The sequence below is a fragment of the Pseudopodoces humilis genome, chromosome 23, assembly GCF_049639895.1.
Source record: "Pseudopodoces humilis isolate 2021_Gansu_Grassland_sample_001 chromosome 23, ASM4963989v1, whole genome shotgun sequence".
NCBI lineage: Eukaryota > Metazoa > Chordata > Aves > Passeriformes > Paridae > Pseudopodoces > Pseudopodoces humilis.
This window is the reverse complement of record NC_142222.1, coordinates 9,166,919-9,187,603: the sequence shown is the minus strand read 5'-3', so window position 1 is coordinate 9,187,603 and position 20,685 is coordinate 9,166,919. Positions and strand designations below refer to the sequence as shown.

The following is a 20,685-nucleotide window of genomic DNA, read 5'->3' as shown; positions in this document are numbered from 1 at the left end:
TGAGTGTGTGCAGTGCCTGGGACCCTCAGGGACCTGCAGCCCCAGCACAGAAATCCTCCACAGCACGAGATCTGAGCACTAAAGACACACAGGGCTTTGCAGGTGGAAGCAGATGAAGGGTTCCAACAAAGGAAAAACACGAGTGTGCTGCTCCAGCCCTTGGAAAAGTGCCAGATCTCTGCCAGAGACACCTCGGTCCTCCCAGTGCCTGTGGTCTGCTCTGAAAGCTCAGCAAAGCCACTGGGCACCAACACAAACTCTCAGCACCATGAAAGCAGCTCCTGAGAGTGTCCCTCATCCCCACTTCAGGACTTTGGGCTTCAGGACAGCCCAAAATTAAGATGTGATCCGTGACCTCGAATTCTACTCTACTGCCCTTCACTGCTCTCTCTCTCTCCCCAGGACAAAAAATAAAGAGTGAAAAGAAGGGTCACCATTAATCATCCCCAGGTAAAATCCTGGAGACACACGGGCACAGGTGGGATCCCACACGAAGGGAACACAATGGACAGTAAAGGAGTAAACAGCAAGTCTCATCTGCTCTGAAATCTTCAAAGGAAAAGGATTATCTGTTCCCTTCCCTGCCACGCCTCCTTCCAGGCACAGCAAATTCTCCACACTGCCTTTCTGGGATGCTTCCCTTCACATCTCCATTTCCCCAAAGTCTCCTTTCTCTTTTATGCTGAAGTAGGAATAAAAAGAATAAAGCAAATGAGCCCCTTCCTCAATTCAAAGCATCTGCATCACACACATCCATAACTCAGCAACTTCCATTTCATGCTGAGCCACTCAGAGCAAAACCAGGATTTTATAGAGACAACAACTCTCCCAAATGGTTTTAAGGAGACAAAGACACCGATTTTTTTGACAGATGAAGCCCCCAAGCACAGAACTGGTATCTCCCGTGGCTTTGGCAGCAGGTAAGTCATTAATGCAGCAGACCACTGCACCACAGAGTGATTAAAACAACTTTCACATTGGAGGTGGAATCTCAGCGGAAGGAAAACATGAAAACTCCCCTGGGGAATTGTCTGAGCAGCTGAAATCAGAGGGAAGCTGCAGTGGAACAGAGGAGCTGTAATGTCACAGAGGGTCAGCCCCGAGAGCCCCCTGTGCCCACCCTGCTGTGACAGCAGCTCCTCGGGACGTGCCCAGGCAGCCTCTGCTCCTCTCCTGTGTCCTGGGCACCCGCTGGGGCCAGAGCAGCCCCTGGGGAACAGCTCCAGGGATGTGGAAGGTGGCAGCACACTGACCCTGCTCCCTGGCACGGCAGGGGACACGGCTGTCCCCACGGGGCTGCTGCTCTCTGCAGGGAAATGGAACCAAGGAAAGCAACCCCAGCACAGACACCAGCCCAAATGAAACATCCACTGCTCCCTCCCCACCCCAAACCCTGCCCAAACCTCTCCAGATCCTGTGGCCAGAAGGAAGGGTGGGAACTTCCCGTAGCCACACAGAGAAAGGAGCAGAGACCAGAGAAGCTCAAGGAGTGACCAAGAGCAGGGAATTCCCTGTGCAGCACTGGCCAGGGAGAGGAGCACAGCTCCTTCACACCCCTAAGGAAAACATCCTGGTGTTTGCCAGACTCCTTAGGTGGGAACAGCCTCCAGGGGTTATCAGAAACACTGGAGGGATCAGGGCTGGAGTGCTCCAGTGCCAGGGGAGACCCCAGCCACCCCTGTCCCACATCCTCACCTGCCTGAAACTCCAAAGCCACCAGGGCTGGGATTTCTGCAGGAAATCATTAGAGCAGCTCCTTCAACAGGCAATAAATAAATGTGAACATTTTTCAGGGAGACTCAGAGCCAGGGAGCCTCTGAAGTTTTTTACCTGCAGCTGGACAAGAGGAGACTGTGCCATGGGGAGAGGGGGATGGATCAGCTCTCAGAGAAAGCTGGTCCCAGTCAGGGCATGCAGCCCAAGCCATTTGGTTCAGCAAAACCAGAGAGAATCACAGAATCCCCTGAGCTGCAGAGCCCCACAGGGATCACAGATCCCAGCTCCTGTCCTGCACACACACCCCAAGCAAACCCAGCCCGTGCTGCTCCTCTCCACAGAGCCCCCAGATCCTCAGCTGAGCACAGTGGGACAGCTCAGCCCCAGTTAAACACCCATCCCCAGGCTGGAATATTCAGCCCTGGGAAAGGCTGGGATGTGACTCAGCTCCTTGAGTTCCCCCTGAGCACAGACACCCAGACAGCTCCTGGGAGGGCCGGGGCACTGCTGCTGCTGCTGGAATGAGCAAAGCAAGAAGGGATCCCCAGGAACTGCAACGCTGGGACAAATCACAACCCTGGGCATGTCTCCTTTACACAGCCTTTCATCCAAAGGCTTTCCTTCATTCCGAGAGCTTTGCTTTTCAAAGAGATGTTATCCCAGATTAAAAACGCTAAAAGACACAACAACAACGACTTAAAAAAAAAAATCAGGTGATGATTAAGCAAGAGACTCAGACCAAGTGTGCAGCTGTGAGATAACACAGCATCTCAGGGGCACCTCCTGCATCCTCCAGCAGCCCAGGAACCTCGTTATCACTCCCAAACACAACCTGCACACTGCCTTTGGAATTACAGCCCTGACACGAGCACAAACAAAAGCAGCCTCCAAAAGAGCCTTTATGAAGTGTAATGTGCAGCTCAAGGGAGAAGGGGGTTCAAGCTACAGCTCCCCAAGCCTTCTCCTTCAAGGAGGGATTTTTTTCTCGTTACAATACATTGGCATCTTTTATCTATTTACAGCTCAGACATAAAGCATCAGAATGCCGGCGTTCATTAACTTTATTCTCTCGCTGCTCACTTTTGTGTTGTGACGTGCTGTTGTACAACAAAGCTGAGAGCAGGGAGTGTCTAATGAGGCTTCAGGAGCTCTTTGTTCCAGCCTGAAAACCCCACACCAGCAGCAGGCTTTGCTCCAGCCTGGGTCACAGCTCTGCCTGCAGGGCACAGAGCCAGGTGAGCAGGGCAGGTGGCTCTTGCCTCTCCCCCTGGGGCTAATCTTAAAACTTGATTTGGAAATCTCTCTTAATATTTGGTGCTTTGTTCTTCACTTACCCAGATTTGCTGTGGTTCCTTCTCCTCCTCCTTGCCAGAACCCACACAAACCTCAGCCAGGGACTGTCCTGAGCCCTCAGCACCTTCCCCAGAGCTGCTCTGGTGACCCAGGGGACAGCTCTGGGCTTGGGCACTGCTCCCTGCAGTCAGCCTTCTCTCAGGGTACACAGCTGAGCCCCCAGAGCCTTTTCCTGGGCTACAGCCACATCCCCACCAGAACTGTCCCTCACACCCACAGCTGCTCCCAAAGAGACTGAAGGAACTCCTCATCTTGTTCAATCACAGCCTCCAAAGTCACACCCACACAACCTCTGCTTGATCCTCCAGGACTCGTCTCTAAATCTGAGAGCTCACGAGGAACTATTTTCCTGTAATTATTTTCCTGCAGAAGCCAAATCTATTTATTATGATGGCTTTGTTTGTGATATCCAAAGCACCAACTCTGCGATGCTGCTATTGCTCCCTAAAATTATTGCCTACCATTAGTGGGAACTGTGTGACAACGTTACTGCCATTAATAATTCCTGGCTGTCACTGCACTCCTCGAGGATGCTGAGAAGGACCACATGGTCCCAGAGACACGTTCTGCTTTGTATCATTTCTCTTACATGAGAAAAGTAGATTATTACACGCTTGGGAGGAGCTCTTCATAAACATCTGCCAAGTGACCTCATTATCTTCCTTCAAATACCTCCTTAAAAATCCCATTTTTCATGAGGCCTGCAAAGCCTGAGCAGCAGAACTCTGGCATTATTAACTCACCCTCCCAGCTGGTGGCACCACCTCAGTCACCCTGGGTGAGGAAGGGGCTGCTCACAGCACACCCTTCGTGCACAGACACGAGTGGAGCTCAGCCATCACCACCAGTGGCTTCTCTTTCACAGAGTTCTTCTCTTTGCCCCACTAATGGGATGACATTTGGAGAAGGAGCCTCTCATTCTGGTCTTTCAGGGCCTCCAAATCCTGGGCACTGTGAGCAGCACCCGCCCATCACCTGCCCAGCTCCGAAATCCCTGCACCGTGGACACCGTCCAAGCTCCTGCCCTGGAGCTGCTGTGGCTCCACCAGCTCAGGAGCTCCCTCCTGACTCTTTTACTGCTAATTAGAACTCATCAGCTTTCCATGGTGCTCATTACTGTGGTGTTTGAGTGCCTGCTTCTGCAGCCTGAGCAGCTCGCTGTGCACCAGCTCCTCACACACAGAGGAACCTCTCAGCTCCCTCTGGAAATGAGCTCTCCACATCCTGCACCCTGCCCTGCTCTTCCCTCCAAGCACAGCATCCACAGCACTCCTTGAGTAATTATTTTCAAATAAAAAGGATGAAAATGCAGCACAACTGAAGGAGGCAGTAAACAAAGTCACTTAACTATTTGCTGTCCTTAACGAGGATTTTAACTGCCTTGATTACATTGTCCAAGTGGATATTGGGAGGAAAAAAACCTTGGAAGAATTTGAGTCTGAAAATGCTTCCTGCAGTTCTGTGTTATCAAAAGCCAGAGGGGGAGGAATGACAACAGTGACTGAACCAAAGGACACTCGTGTGTAACGTGGGAAACAAAACATCCCCTCCAGGTTGTGGCAGGGCCTGACCTGGACAGGTGGGCTGGGATTATTTCCTCCTCTTCCTCTTCCTCCTTCCTGTTCCAAAACCAGAACTCAGGGAACGAGGGTCTCTGCAGAGCACCAGCCATCTATAAAGCCTGGGATGGTATTTTACAACAGGGAAACCGAGGCGCACACAGAGGAAACATCTCAGCTAACACCCCTGGGAGGTGCCAGAGCAGAAATCCCTCTGGGCTCTTGTCCTGCAAACATTTAGAGGTGCAGCCCTGCAACAACCAGAGTGTTATTATGAGAAACGAGGATGCCCTGAAACCAGAGCTCCTGGATGGTGCTGGAGGGAAGGGTCAGATGGCTCTCTGCTTTCCTTCACCTCCCAGCTCTCAGCTACATTTTCAAACAGCAACTCTCAGATTCAGCTGTGGCTTGATCCTGTTCCTCACCAGAGAAGCCGCAGAGAACTCTGTGCCAGCAGCACGCCCCTTACCCCCTGCAAGAACCCAGGGGATTCCCAGGATCCCAGCCCCTCCTGGGGCAGCTGGCAGAGCTGGCAGAGCTGGCAGAGCTGCTCACCCTCGTCGCTGTTGTCGTCCACCAGGATGATCTCCTTCAGCAGGGGCGCGGGCGTGTGGTTGACGGCGCTGTGCACCGAGCGCAGAATCACTGACAGCGCCTCGTTCACAAAGATGAAGATGATGGAGATCTGGGGCAGGTCCTTCCCGTATTTCAGCTCTTTGCACCTGCAACACGAAGGGCAGAGAGCGAGGTGGGGTCAGCAGAGCTCGAGGGACACATGGAAAATCCACGGGGCAAGGCCAGGGCTGCCACCTCCCAGCCGTGCACTGCAAATCCATCCTGGAATCGCTGCTGCTGGGAAGAGGGAACAGCACAGCAGAGCATCCCCGAGCTCAGAGAGCACATCCAGAGCTCACCGAACCTGGCTGTGGGGGCAGATGAGCAGGAGTGGCCTCCAGAACACAGCAAATGCCTCTAGCAGCTCAGGGAAGCTCCCCAGTCCCAAAATTTCCAGGTGCTCAGAAATAAGCCTTGTCCTTAAACAGCACTTGGGAATTTTCTTCCCATTTGCTTTGGAAATAAATGAACATAAAATGAGCCTTGGTTAAATAGTCTCAATAAATGTTTTTGCTCTCTCAGCAGATACCTCTGAGTACATTCCAGTCTCTGAAGCCGTGTTGTGACCTTGTGTCTGCACTCCACAGCCAGGATGGTTAAACCCAAACCCTTGTGTCGCCTCCCTGGTTCCAGGAATCATTCCTCAGCTTGGGCAGGGTTTGGGGACACAGACACCAGAGCAGGACAAAAGCAGGAGCTCCCAGGTTTCCACCAGCACCATCCCTGGCAAGCAGCAGGTCCACGTTCCATGGACACACCTGAGCTGCAGGAGCAGGGCTGGGACAGGTCCATGTCCCAGGGACAGCCATGGGGCAGGTCCATGTCCCAGGGACACAGCCATGGGGCAGGTCCATGTCCCAGGACAGAGCCATGGGGCAGGTCCATGTCCCAGGACACAGCCATGGGGCAGGTCCATGTCCCAGGACACAGCCATGGGGCAGGTCCATGCCCCAGGACACAGCCATGGGGCAGGTCCATGTCCCAGGACAGAGCTATGGGGCAGGTCCATGTCCCAGGGACACAGCCATGGGGCAGGTCCATGTCCCAGGGACACAGCCATGGGGCAGGTCCATGTTCCAGGACACAGCCATGGGGCAGGTCCATGCCCCAGGACACAGCCATGGGGCAGGTCCATGTCCCAGGACAGAGCCATGGGGCAGGTCCATGTCCCAGGACAGAGCCATGGGGCAGGTCCATGCCCCAGGACACAGCCATGGGGCAGGTCCATGTTCCAGGACACAGCCATGGGGCAGGTCCATGTCCCAGGACACAGCCATGGGGCAGGTCCATGTCCCAGGACACAGCCATGGGGCAGGTCCATGTCCCAGGACACAGCCATGGGGCAGGTCCATGTCCCAGGACACAGCCATGGGGCAGGTCCATGCCCCAGGACACAGCCATGGGGCAGGTCCATGTCCCAGGACAGAGCCATGGGGCAGGTCCATGTCCCAGGACAGAGCCATGGGGCAGGTCCATGCCCCAGGACACAGCCATGGGGCAGGTCCATGTTCCAGGACACAGCCATGGGGCAGGGCTGGGGCAGCTCCGAGGGAAGGGGTGATCCAGGTGTCCCCCAGCCCTGCAGGGAGCACAGGGACACAGATGCTCTTTCCCTGCCACATTTCCTCTCAACCAGACACCTCCTCTTTACAGAGCACCTGTGGAAAGCAAACAGGAGATCTCAAACCACTTCCAACAATTTAACTCAACCCTCCAGCTTCCCCTGCAATAAATCCACGTGGGGCAAGGGCAGAAGAAGCCTCCCCACCCCACATCCATGACAGACTGGACAAGGAACAGGAGCAGAGTTCCCAGAACCACGGAGCAAACCCTGCCCAGAGGAGCAGAGAAGGACCAAAGGCAGTGACATCCCAGCAGCTCCCAGCAATGCCTCTGCATTTAATTGTCCTGGGTGTTTCTTAGGCAACAGCAGGCGTTCTTCTGACTCCAGAATGAGCCTTGGGAGATGAAGATTGCCACAGAAACAGTTTTCTTTATGAATCTCCTTTAGTTAAACAAGTTTGCTGGGTGAAAACACGTTTGAGTTTCCTGATTTAAGTATTGCCTACCCTACAGCAACCAAGAGCTCGACAGAAGGGAACCAAACACCAAAAAGGATCTTCCAAAGGGAAAAATCTTCCTTTAAAATGGATGAAAGAACGGTCACGATGGGGCAAAGCGACAAGTGACCCTGAAATCCTGCCAAGTCAAACTAAACTGACTCAGACATTAAAAACAGCTTTTGGTGGATGTTGATGCCTGCTCTGATGAAGGCAAGGCTGTCACAGGAGCAGGAGCATTTCCTTATAATCATTGCTCACCTCTGGGCAGCGTTCCCCCAAGGAATGCTGCAGGGGATGAAGAGCTCAGCTGTGATCCAAGAGCTCTGGAGGCAAAGCCAAAGCCAGCTCTTTGAGGTTCATCTCCTGCTCATTGCCATCCTCCCTGCACCTCTCCCACCAGGCTCCCCCTGCCCAGGTTCAGGTGGAGATCAGGAAAGGTTCTTTCCCCAGAGGGTGCTGGCACTGCCCAGGCTCCCCAGGGATTTCAGAGCTCCAGGACAGTTTGGACAGTGCTCCAGGGATGCCCAGGGTGGGACACCAGGGGTGTCTGTGCAGGACCAGGATTGGACTGGATGATCCCCTGGGGCTCCTTTCCAACTCAGGAAATTCCAGGACATCTTTTCTCACCTCAGAACAGACTGAGGAGCTGATGGCTGACATCAAACCCTGCATAAAACAACACCAACATCCTCAGCAGCCCCTCCTCCAGGGATCTGGATGGGTGCAGAGGTGACACAACTCCTGCACTGCCACCAGCACCAGCTTTACTGGCTCCCAGATCTTTATCCTACATAAAGCCCAATTCTGCAGATTCCTGCAAGGAAACCCACAAATGTTCTTCCAGAGAACATCTTTTCACCTGAATGTCTGCCGTTCCTGGTTTATGTAAGAACCCTGACACAAACAGCCTGAGAAGGGGAGCTGGGGGAGGAGGAAGCAGGGCTGAGTTTCTGCTGCACAGCTTGGCACACATCAGGCTGGATTAATCAAGGCAGCCAAATTCAAAAGACAAAAAGCATAAAGCCCCAGCTCTGCTCCAAGGCGTGTTTGCCTGCTGCAGAGCCTGCTTTGAATCCTCTGATCGTTTGTTTTCTGCTCAGCACACAGCTGTAAATCCACTCTTCAGAGCAGCCAGTGAGATTAGGATGTTTATTGTCTGTCTCAGTAACAGAAAAGGGATATCCCAGCATTTACTGCCTCATGATCCCTCAGCAGAAAAATCACCTGCAATCCCAGCAAACATTCCTGGAGCAGCTAAGGATTACAAACCACCTCTTCCTGCCAATCAAACCAAAGCTGAATTACCACAAGGTTAAGAAAAAAAAAAAAAACCCCACAAATAAAAATACTCCAGCTTCTCCCTGTCCCCTCATAAAACCCCAAACCAAAGCACAATCAATATTTAGTGACAGGCTGGAGATGCCCCACAAGTGGGGTCCTTCAGAAGAAGCCTTGCTCCCCCCCAGAGCAGGGTTTGGTGCTGCCACAGCAGAGATGCTGGGGGAGCACCTGAAGGCTGGCACAGTGACACGGCTCCTCTGTCACCCTGGCACCCAGATGTGCACACTGCCTGCCCAGGGGTGTCTGGAGCAGCACTGGCCATGCACGTGGCACCTGGGGACATGGTGGTGGCCTTGGCTCAATGGGGGCTTCTCCAGCCCAAATAATTCCGTAAGACATTTGATAAAACACAGCAAACTCGTATCAAAGTATGTGCAGAGATACACAATGAACTTTAAAGGCTTAAATGTGATTTCTGGTGAGCTTAGCTCTACACCTCCCCAAGGCACCCTCGTCACCTGCACTCACCAGAGGTTTGAATGCACACCTGCAAAGTGGGGAATTCTGGGCTCCTCTCCCATCCTCACCAAGGCCATTGCACTTTTACCTCCTTTTCACCAGCCCTAACACCAAAGCTCCCCCCTCCTGCACAGCCAAACACACCCAGACACAGCCAAGGCTTGGCTTTGCTGCCTGCAGCTCCTCAGCTTCCCTCTGGCCCACAGAAAACCCACAGGAGCTTGGCAGCTGGAGGCCTGGCAGCGAAATCCTGATGCATCCATGGGGCACTGATGGCACCGAATGATTTCCCCATGGCTGGGCTGCAAAGCACCGTGGCTGAAGGATAAAATGTTGTAAATCCCACTGCAAGGTTCTGCTGTGCCAGCACAGGCAGGTTCAAGCTCCCTGGATACCTTAATCCATAGGGAATGCTTCCCAGCCCTTCCCTACACATCTGCACTGCTTCCTGCTGGAAAATCTCAATGGCAGAGGAAAAAACCTGCTGGCTTTGTCCTTCTGGTGACAAACAACTCCACAAATGAACCCCCCTGGTACCAAACAAGCTTCGTTTGTGCTGTCCTCTGAAATAAAGCTTCACCAGGAAATGAATTGATCTCCATTTGGCCTTTGTAGAGATTATGAACAGGCTTAAAAGAAAGCAAATGCTCAGCCTGCTATTCACCCTGCCACTTCCTCATCATGCTCCATTCATTAATTGCTTATTCTGGTTTGGGTTTTGCTGATTCAGTGCACATGCCTGCTTGCAAAAGGGACCGACTGCCAACATTAAATCTATTGTGTCTGTCCTATGATGGATGTTTTTCTGTGACCCAAGCATCTTAATACACCTAATGCTGTCTGGTTCAGTTCACTGTTTACAGATCCACGCTCTCAAACTATTCCTGACCACAAAGCCCTAAAACTTCCTCACATTTCCCCAGGAAACTCCATTTTAAAGCACCTACTTTATTCCAAGTAATTCTTCCTCAGAAATGTTCAGCTCTATTTTAGAATTAGGGTCTCAGAAATAGGCATTGCGATTTAGGGACATACAGACATTTCTAAAGGCACATTACTTGGCGAGTCCTAAGAAGAAATTATTTGCAAGGCTGTAAAAACAGAATGTAGAGAATGGGATTTGCTGTGGTGAGAGGCTCTTGTAATAAAGTTATTAGGCTCAGAGAGATCTAAGGGAGATAAAAGCCAGAGCAATTCCCAGTGTCACATCCACTTACCCAGCTCTGCCCGTGCCCAGCTCTCTCACACACACAAAAAGTCACTGAGACCTCCTTGCTCTTGGATTTTCCTGCTGGAAAAGTGCACAAAAGGCTGTCAAAGCAGCAGAGCTTGACTCCCCCTGTGCCTGGTGTGGCTGGGCATGTGCTGGTTTGGAACAGAAAAGCTCTGGGCAGGCCAGGGGAGCAGGCTGGTGGCACAAACAAACACACAAGCCCCCATTTCCTTGGAAGCCAACTGGAGAGAAGTGTATCCAAAGCTTAAATGGGTTCATTTATCCTCATAAGCACAGTTTAGCCACAAGTATTTATGATAACACAGGTATTTTTCAGCAGAGGAGTACAAAAGCGAGTTGTTAAATTACACTAATCCCATCCTCTGCCAAAGTGATCATTTACTACTCCTGTTTACATTAGGAACTCTTTTATAGCACACTCCTGCCACAGAAGTCTTCCCTGAAGCACCATGTTCCCAGCTCACAAGAACAGGTAATAACTTTGCAGCCAGGAAGGGAAAATTGACAATTAGTGGAATGTAAGGCATAAGGAAGCCCGAGGTGCTGTGCTATAAATCCGTGGTCACGGTGCTTGCAGCTGACACTGAGCAGCCCACTGGAAAGAAGAGACTCCAACAGGCACTGAACAAACTCCAGCTGCTCTCCCCAAGCTGGGTGTACAGCAGGAATTGGGACTTGAGGCACCAAAGGCTTCTGACACACTCCTGAGCTGCCAGGGTGTGCTCCAGTGAGCTCTGCTTCAAAAGGAAAGGAAAGAAAAAGCTGTCCTGTGTCCCCATCCAAAGCCATGACAGAAACACAGCACAAACCCCCTGGATTTTCCACAGCTCCAGTTCTAGGGACACTTCCCAGCTCCCTGGAGCCAGCCCCAGCTGCCTGTGTGTCCCAGGAGCCAGGCTGCCCCCACAGGTCCCAGGAGTGGGCTGAAATAATAACCAACAAATGTAGAACACAGCTGGAAAAGCGTGCCTCTGGAGCCTTTGCTTGCCCAGTTTTCAAGCAAAAGCATTGCTGGAAGTCAGGAGCAGCATGTCCAAGCACACTGAGGAATAAAGATCAATACTGGTATTTATTCAACAGCCTGCTGCTTTGTGTTAGTGCTGGGAGAGCAGTGGAGCAGCAAAGAGGCTTTTTCCTCTCTGCAATCATCCCAAAGGCAGCAGAAGTTGCAGCCCCATCCCTGGAGGGACACAGGGCACCAGCAGCCCCTGCACACCCAGAGCAGCAGCAGCAGCTCCTCAGAGCTCAGGGCCCTGAGGATGCAGGAGAAATAAAAGCCTGAGTTTGTCTGGAGCTGGCTTTGGAGCGATCTTCTACCCCTGTGACCTTCAGAGCAGGGAGGGACAGCCTGGGACAGGCTCAGTGACAGCACCAGGAGCTCACTGGGCTGCAGCCCCTCCCGAGGGCAGCTCTCACCTCTGCTCCAGGGAACAGGAGGATCAGGGGGAAATTCTGGCTCTGCACAATCCCTGGCAGGAGGGGACAGCCAGGGGGGGATTTGGGATCTTATCCCAGGGAACAGGGACAGGAGGAGAGGGAACGGCCTCAGGCTGGCCCAGGGGAGGCTCAGGATGGACAGAGCAGGAATTTCCCCATGGAAAGGGAGCTCAGGCACTGGAAGTGCCCAGGGAGGTTTGGGATCCCATCCCTGGAGGTGGCACTGAGTGCTCTGGGCTGGGGACAGGGTGGGGATGGGGACAGGGTGGGTTCCATGATCCTGGAGGGCTTTTCCAACCCCAGTAGCTCTCAGATTCCCCTCAGCTGGGTCCCTTCCAGCTCACGAGGTTTCCATGACTTTGTGCAGCCTGGCAGAATAAAACTGAGCCACACAGAGATGGGGCAGACTGGGCAGGACAGAACACAAAATATCCAACAATCCAGCCCTGAGCTGCAAATCTGCTCTGGCTTTGGTGAGCCCTGCTCTGAGGCACAGCTCCTGCCTGCCAGAGCTGGGACACGGATATTCACTGCTTCATTTCTCTACCTGCTCTCCCAGAAAATTTCCAGGTGGCACCTTTCCAAGTACTGGAAAATATTCCTTTTCCTTATGGCTGAAGCTATAAAAAGCCAAGGGCTGGAGTGCTCTTCACACAATTCTGGATCAAACCCACAACCATGGATTGGGAGAGGAGGTGTGCAACCAGTCCTGGCTTTTTCCTAGAGCTCTAAGGATCCTTTCATACACTCCCACATGCAATTCAAAGGGAATTTCACATCTGAAAAAGTAATTTTTTTTTTTTTTTGGTTCTTTCACTGTCTTGATTCCTCTCTGTTTTTTTCCCTTCAGTTATTAGATGAAGAAAAAGCCCTACATCTTACCTCTCTTTTCCTGGCTGCTGTTTGGATGTAGGACTGAAAGCCACCAAAGCACTCTTTGTAGAAGGTAAAATAATGGATTGTAGTAGCACACTGTGCATGCAAGAGAGGAGGAGCTCTTCTGACCTCCTTTGTTTGCAATAAGCAGCAATCACAAGAAATAAACAGGCATGAAACTCTATTTCCCAGCAAATAGCACTCTCATAATTCAAGCAGTTTGTTTTGTCCTCTTAAACGTTGTCCTTCTCCTCAGACTGACTTCAGCAAGGCTGGCTGACCAGCCCAGGGCAGGACATGAGTGACTGGCACAGCAGCACAAACTGGAATGTCCCAGATCCCTGAGCAGCCTCCTCTGAAATATCTGCAGGGCTCAGACACCTCCAGCACAGGCAGCACGCTCCTGTGGGCACAGGGAAAGGAAAAAGGCGTTTTGTTTCATTAAAGGAGGTGGTGCAGCCCCAGATTTGGGGAGGAAATGAGATGAGATGCATGGAGCAGTGAGCTGGGCATTTCCTGCCCAGGCTGTGGCAGGTGGTGAGAAAACTCCTGATGTCAGTGCCTGGGTACCAGGGACATCTGAGACAGAGACACTGCACAGCCAGGGAGCTCAGCTGCTCCCAAAGGGGAAGAGATTTCTGTGTTTTCACAGGAAAATAAGTACAATGGCCCGTGAAAGTTTCCCATCAGAGGGAAAGCACAGGCTGAGCCCCTGGCACAAAGGGCTCGGCAGGAACATTTGGGATCCAGCACAAGGGAAGGGAAGGCAGGAGTGGTCTCAGGGGCAGGAGACACAACTACAGCCTCCAGGTGCATCCTCCTGGGCAGTCCTGACACGTCTCAGTCACTCACATTCATCACTTTCCAAATATCAGTTCTATGATTCTGGGATCTCTGTATGAAACATATGTGAATATGTTTGGGTTAAAAAGCCAGAATGGAATTCTTGGGCCCTACAACACCCCATAAGTCTGGGGGAGGCTGAGGCCCCAAGGCAGCCCCGTGGCAGAGGGCAGGGGGCTCTCCAGGGATGGGGAGAGACCCCAAGAGGAACAGGGCCTCCCTCCAGCCCACCCCGAGCTCCTGCAGCAGCAGGTACACACTGAGAGCCCACACACAAACCACCTGAAATGAAAATTAATCACAACTTGATTGAGTTCCTTTAAGTTAATTTGTCAAACAACAACTCAAAGTCTGCTCAGAAGCCAAAACTCTCCATCTTCTGCACTCTATCCCAAAGGAAGGCTCTCAGCTTGCTGCTGCACGAGGTCCCTGGTAACAAAGCAGCCAAAGCCAGATGGTTTGAGAAGCCCAATTGCTGCCAGGCTCCCATGGCAGCAGCTCCGGAAATAATGGGGTGATTCAGGCACTCCACACCGCAGTGTGCCGCTCTGACTCAGCCCCAGACACACCAGGGAACAGCTACACCACGCCAGGGATGTGCAACTGTTCCCTCTTCAGCTGCAGGTGATGGGGAGGCTCTGCCCAGGGCACCCACCCAGGGTCCCAGGGCAAACACAGACCGGGTGCTGCGAGAACACAGCAGCAAATCGGGCTCCCAACACCTCCAAAACTTTTCCATCAGAGGATCCCAGAATGGTTTGGGCTGGATGGGACCTTAAAGCCCACCCAGTGCCACCCCTGCCATGGCAGGGACACCTTCCCCTGTCCCAGGAGCTCCAAACCCATCCAGCCCAGCCTGGGGCACTGCCAGGGATCCAGGGCCAGCCTCCCTGGGTACCCTGCTCCTGCATCTCCTCATCCTCACAGGCACCAGCTCCTTCCCAATATCCCACCTAGCCCTGCCCTCCGGTGTTTTTAATCCATTCCCCTTCATCCCATCACTAAATCCCCCTGTCCAAAGTCCCTTTCCATGCATTTCCTGGCCCGTGCACAGGACCCCAAGGCAGGCAGGAGAAGGGGCTGTGTCACCCTCAAAACATGTGAAAAATCAAACTGGGAGTTGCTTATCTCTTACACCATCCTTGCTCTTCCCTTTAACACCTCGAGGCTGCCCTCCTGAGATCTGCAGCAGCAGGAATGTGTCATCTGCACCCAGTGATCCAACAGTCCTAACAACTCTGGGTATTATTGCTCTTAAATCTACCCCTTAATCCTATAATGCCATGAAATACCACTGAATCAGAGCTTAGCAGGATTCCAGAGAGCAACAGACTTTTAAAGAGATAATGAGAACTCCACATTTATATTGGATAGGATTGAAAGGAGAGAATGGGGGGGAGGCAGAATGTACCAGATGGGCAGATTATTTCATAGTTTCCCTTAATATGATTTCTTCAACCTGAAGCATCTGGTAATTCCACTATCAGAGATTAGATGCTGGATAAGATGGACAGGCAGGCTGATCTAACAAAGCAATTTTATTTCCTGGCTCTACATAGGAGAGGTTCCCATTAAATCCTGTATCACAGGATAAAACAGGTGCATGAAATGTTGTATCCAAGCACGGAATGTTTGCAGGGATCCCAGGTAAATATGCTTCACTTTCAATATAGAAATCAACACATCTCCCAAACCCCCCATCCTCCCCAGGCAGGCTGTGAGTGCTGAGAATGGATAAACAATAAAACTCACTCAGCAGCCTTGTCCTTCAGAGCCTTTGGCAGAAAATTGAATAAAATCTCTCCAGCTAATTTTTGTGGAGATTTGTGTACAAGTCCTGCAGGCAGCACCTTGGGTACTTCCAATCTGGAAGCAGAGATTGTTTTCCACAACATGCAGGAATCTAATCTAAAGCCAAAAAACCCAATCAAGCATGACAGAAACATGTTCCCAGTGCCCTTCTCATTATGGCACTGCTTGGCAGCAAGTTCTGGAATAACTCCCCCCAAAGCACCAGTCCTGCCTTATTCAGCCCAAGGAAGAGCTTTCCCAGCCATCCCAACTGGAATCTGTGACTCAGCTCACTGGGAAATCTGGTGCACACCCAGCAGAAGCTTTCCTGCTCACTGAGGTCAGGATCAGGAGCACTGTAAGGTCCAGGTGTGCCAGGCACAGCTCTGGAATCAGCTCCACACGGCTCATCCCACTGGGAACCACTGGGAACCAGCCCAGGGCAAACCCCTCTCCCTGCACTGGGGAGAGATTCCAGCTCCCAGCACAGCTGAGCAGCCCCAGCAAGAATGGGGAAAGGGAAAAGAGAGGGGAAATGGAACAGGAAAGGAAAAGGGGAAAGGGAAAAGAGAGGGGAAAGGGAACAGGAAAGGAAAAGGGGAAAGGGAAAAGAGAGGGGAAATGGAACAGGAAAGGAAAAGGGGAAAGGGAAAAGAGAGGGGAAATGGAACAGGAAAGGGGAAGGGGAAAGGGAAAAGAGAGGGGAAATGGAACAGGAAAGGAAAAGGGGAAAGGGAACAGGAAAGGGGAAGGGGAAAGAGGATGAGGGAAGAGGAGGAAAAAAAAAAGGAAAGGGAAAAAAAAAAGTGGGGAGGGGAAAGAGAAAGGGAGAAGGGAAGAGAAGGGGAAGGAGAAAGGGGAGGAAGGAGGAAGGGGAAGGGGGAAAGGGAAGGGATAAGTGATGGGGAGAGGAGAAAAGAAAAGGGGAAGGAAATTGTTCAACAAAAGCAAAGATGATAATCCAAACTACCAGAAAGTGACACCACAATTCCCCAAATCAGGGCAAGCAAGGTATTCTGCCACAGCTCCATGTGCAGAGAAAGACCTCGCCTCCCGAGCATCATCCTCACACCTCTGGGACCATTTTCCCAGGGAAACTCCCTCCTTTCTCTGCCTCTGGAGGACTGAGAGGCCCTGAGCTGTGAGCTGGGCTGGCTCCTCCTCACCAACAGCACCTGAAATCACTCAGAGCAGGGCTGTCTGAGTCCCTGAACCCTCAGTGATGCTGACCACGAGGTGCAGGGAGCCTGGAGACTCAAAAATATACACAAAACGTGCCAAGCTTCCCCTGAACCCTCCTTGCTCCAGCTGCCTTTGGCCACAGGTACAAAAGAGGAGCAGGAGAAGGGCTCAGAGCTCAGGTGCAGCACGGCTCAGCACTCAGGACAGTGATACTCGACCACACTAAACAGGGAAAGTTTTTCCTGAAAAACAGGGAAAAAATGGCAGGGCTGTGGAGTGCCAGCCCGTGCCAGGACCAGTCCCAGCCCATTGGCATTCCAGACGCTCTGCAGCCTTTAGCTGAAGCACACAGGCTCCACTATTACATTTAAAACTACGACATGCTTTGTAATGCTTATCAGCTGGAGGGTTTTCAACAGTTTTTCCCCTCCTAATGCTGCAATTTCAAAGCCATTTAGGCTAATTTCCCTTGACTTGAATCTATTTTAATCAGAGACCAGGATACTTGACTTAAATGGTTTGTGTTCAACCCTCCATAAAATCAGCCATAAAACTTTATGCAGTAAATAGCAAGGGAACCTTGAAGCCAAAGGTAGGAAGAGGTGAAACTTTCCAAATTCTCCAGCAAACTGCAGCCTATTACACACCAGACCAACTGCTCTCCTACAATATCAAGACAATTGATCCCCAAAACAGAAAGAAAACCAATAAACCAAACACACTCCTGAAGTTCTTATATAGATAAAATTGCACACTAAGTTGTTCAGCTGCACTCAGTACCCACAGATCCTCTCCCAAGCCTCAGCCCAGCTCCAAACTGAAGCATTTTTAATGTACTGCAGTGCCCTGTCCTCTCCCCCAGTCTCCCATGGAATGATGGAGAGTGGAACTGAGGAAAAATACAACGCAAGCCTGAGAATGTCAGAATTAATCCTTTTCTTCCCCCAAAATCTGCAAAGAAACATTATTTCTCAAATTAATTCTCGCCAAGTAATGCTGGCTCTGCTGGAAGTCAGAGCTGTGGATGAGAAATGGAAATCAGCAGCTCAGCCCCAGGTAGGTGCTGGGGAAGGTCTCGCTCCAAGGATCCGGCTTTGTGCTGGGATTCGCATATCACAGAGACAGAGGTGTCTCTGCATCTGTACCTGCAACTCAGCCTGGCTGAACCTGCAACAGCAACACGCAGGCAGGGCCTTCACTGCTCTGGAAACTCAGCCAGGGATTTCTGCTGGCAGCGGTGGGCAGCCCTGGGGGCTCCGAGGGGCTGCTCGGAACTGGGGCAGCACCCGGAGAGGTGAAGGAACAGGAGCTGGAGCTGTCCCTGGGACAGGGGGGACAGGAGATGTCCCTGGGACAGGGGACAGGAGCTGGAGCTGTCCCTGGGACAGGGGGGACAGGAGATGTCCCTGGGACAGGGGGAACAGGAGATGTCCCTGGGACAGGGGACAGGAGCTGGAGCTGTCCCTGGGACAGGGGGGACAGGAGATGTCCCTGGGACAGGGGGGACAGGAGATGTCCCTGGGACAGGGGGGACAGGAGATGTCCCTGGGACAGGGGGGACAGGAGATGTCCCTGGGACAGGGGACAGGAGCTGGAGCTGTCCCTGGGACAGGGGGGACAGGAGATGTCCCTGGGACAGGGGGGACAGGAGATGTCCCTGGGACAGGGGAACAGGAGATGTCCCTGGGACAGAGGGGACAGGAGATGTCCCTGGGACAGAGGGGACAGGAGATGTCCCTGGGACAGAGGGGACAGGAGATGTCCCTGGGACAGAGGGGACAGGAGATGTCCCTGGGACAGAGGGGACAGGAGATGTCCCTGGGACAGGGGGGACAGGAGATGTCCCTGGGACAGGGGGGACAGGAGATGTCCCTGGGACAGGGGGGACAGGAGATGTCCCTGGGACAGGGGAACAGGAGCTGGAGCTGTCCCTGGGACAGAGGAACAGGAGATGTCCCTGGGACAGAGGGGACAGGAGCTGGAGCTGTCCCTGGGACAGGGGAACAGGAGATGTCCCTGGGACAGGGGAACAGGAGATGTCCCTGGGACAGGGGGGACAGGAGATGTCCCTGGGACAGGGGGGACAGGAGCTGCCTGGACAATCTGGGACACAGAGCTGCACCCCTGGCTGATGGTTTTCAATGCTTTACAGATGCCAGGCAGCAGCTTTGTCACTGCCCCAATGTCACAGGCATTGGACATGGATCTTTCACAATCTAAACCTTCCTCAGCTCATTTCTTTTATCAGGGATTTCACTCCAGGCCTGGACAAACTGACACTTTCCTATTTTGAGGAACACTCTGGCAGCCATGTCTAAAATTAACCTTCACAAAGATAAACTGGCAGCGTGTCTTTCCTCATCCTCTCAACAAAATGATGTGTCACCTCCTCTAAAGCCTGTTCTCCTGTGCTGCTTGGCAGGTAAACATCACCAGCACCTTAAAAGCTCAATCACAAAAGGAGAGGAAGGATATTGCCACTGTAGAAAATCACTTTAAAGGGCCAGATTTCCAATGGGAGAAGCCAGAGTGTCCCTGGAGGATCCCTGTGCTGGGAGGAGCCCGAGGACAGCCCAAGGGCCCTGGAGGTCCTGCAGGGACTGAAAGGAGTGACAAGGAGGGAGGGAGGGAGAATCTCTGCACATTTTACAGCGCATTAAACACCAAAAGCTCAGTGAAAGCAGAGCTGAGCTCCTGATGGCATCACTTCCACCCAAAATCATGAACTGCTTTAGGAAAACAGAGACAGACTGGGAAGAAATTCACTTTTTTTTCCCTGATAAATCATCTTCATGAGCTCTCTCACTCTCTCCAAGTACCTGGAACCAGCGTGGGGCCAGGTGGGGATCAGTTTCTTCTCCCAGGCATCGACTGACAGGACAAGGGGAAACAGCCTCAAGTTGTGCCAGGAGAGGTTTAGGCTGGATTTCAGGAATTGTTTCCTGACAAAAAGGGTGGCCAGGCCCTGGCACAGCTGCCCAGGGCAGTGCATCCCCACCCCTGCAGCTCTGAGGATGTGGCACTTGGGGACACAGGGCAGTGGTGGCCTTGGCAGTGCTGGGGACTGGCTGGACTCAATAACCTCTGAGGGCTTTTCCAGCCTCGGTGATCCTGTGATTCCACCAGCTCATTCCAGCCCAAGCACACCAGCTTCTCATCCCTGAGCAGGGCCCTGGGAACAACGAGGAAAGAGCCAAGAGCACCAAAGCTGGGTGGGAAAGCCAGCAGCACTCCTGGCTCTGGGCTGCCACTTGAACACAAACATTCCCTCCTGGAGCACCCGGCACGTACTTGGTTGGGCGATAATCCGGGATGGAGCGATCCAAGGAAATCTTCTCGCTGAGGTAGGAGTTGTAGCCATACTTCTCGTGGGGTCCCTTGGCTTTCTCTTCCTCCTCGGGGGACAGGGTGGCTGGGAGGCCACCCTTGCCACGGCCACCATAGCCCTCAATGAGACCAAGGGACTTGGACAAACCTGGGGGGAAAACAAAAACACCAGCCCAGGTGAAACCCATCCCTGGTAAAACCAATCCCAGGTGAAACCTCATCCCAGGTAAAACCCATCCCTGGTAAAACCAATCCCAGGTGAAACCTCATCCCAGGTGAAACCTCATCCCAGGTAAAACCAATCCCTGGTAAAACCCATCCCAGATAAAACCAATCCCTGGTAAAACCCATCCCAGGTAAAACCCATCCCTGGTAAAACCAATCCCTGGTAAAACCCATCCCTGGTAAAACCAATCCCTGGTAAAACCCATCCCAGGTAAAACCCATCCCAGGTAAAACCAATCCCTGGTAAAACCCATCCCAGGTAAAACCCATCCCAGGTAAAACCCATCCCTGGTAAAACCCATCCCAGGTAAAACCCATCCCAGGTAAAACCCATCCCAGGTAAAACCCATCCCAGGTAAAACCCATCCCTGGTAAAACCCATCCCTGGTAAAACCCATCCCAGGTGAAACCCATGTCTGTTATTTCCAACTCCCAAAGAGAAAAAAAGCTGCTCTAAAAATCCTGGTTTTTTTGTGTTCCTGGCTGTTTTGGGTTGGTTTCCTGCAAACATTCCATGTCCTCCTCCCTTGGCCCAATTCTGGAATAAAAATGACTCAAATCCTGCAATTCCTCCTGGCTCAGGCACCCTGCCCCTGGCAGCCCTGCCCCTGGTGTGAGCTGATAACCTGTCCCAGGGCCTGTGTAGATATTTACTTGGTGGGGA

The 20,685-nt window shown here is 52.3% G+C and overlaps 1 protein-coding gene across 2 annotated transcripts in view; it reads right to left on the bottom strand.

The window, feature by feature from the left end:
- GALNT17 (polypeptide N-acetylgalactosaminyltransferase 17) overlaps nt 1-20,685 on the bottom strand; it is a 99,193-nt gene that overhangs the window by 50,063 nt on the left and 28,445 nt on the right. For both annotated transcript variants that reach the window (XM_088066272.1, XM_005525885.3), the window contains exons 2-3: nt 19,761-19,944; nt 5,184-5,350 (exon numbers count right to left, since the gene is read on the bottom strand). In XM_088066272.1, the coding sequence (XP_087922398.1) occupies nt 5,184-5,350; nt 19,761-19,944 (351 nt within the window). The remainder of the gene's footprint in view (nt 1-5,183; nt 5,351-19,760; nt 19,945-20,685) is intronic.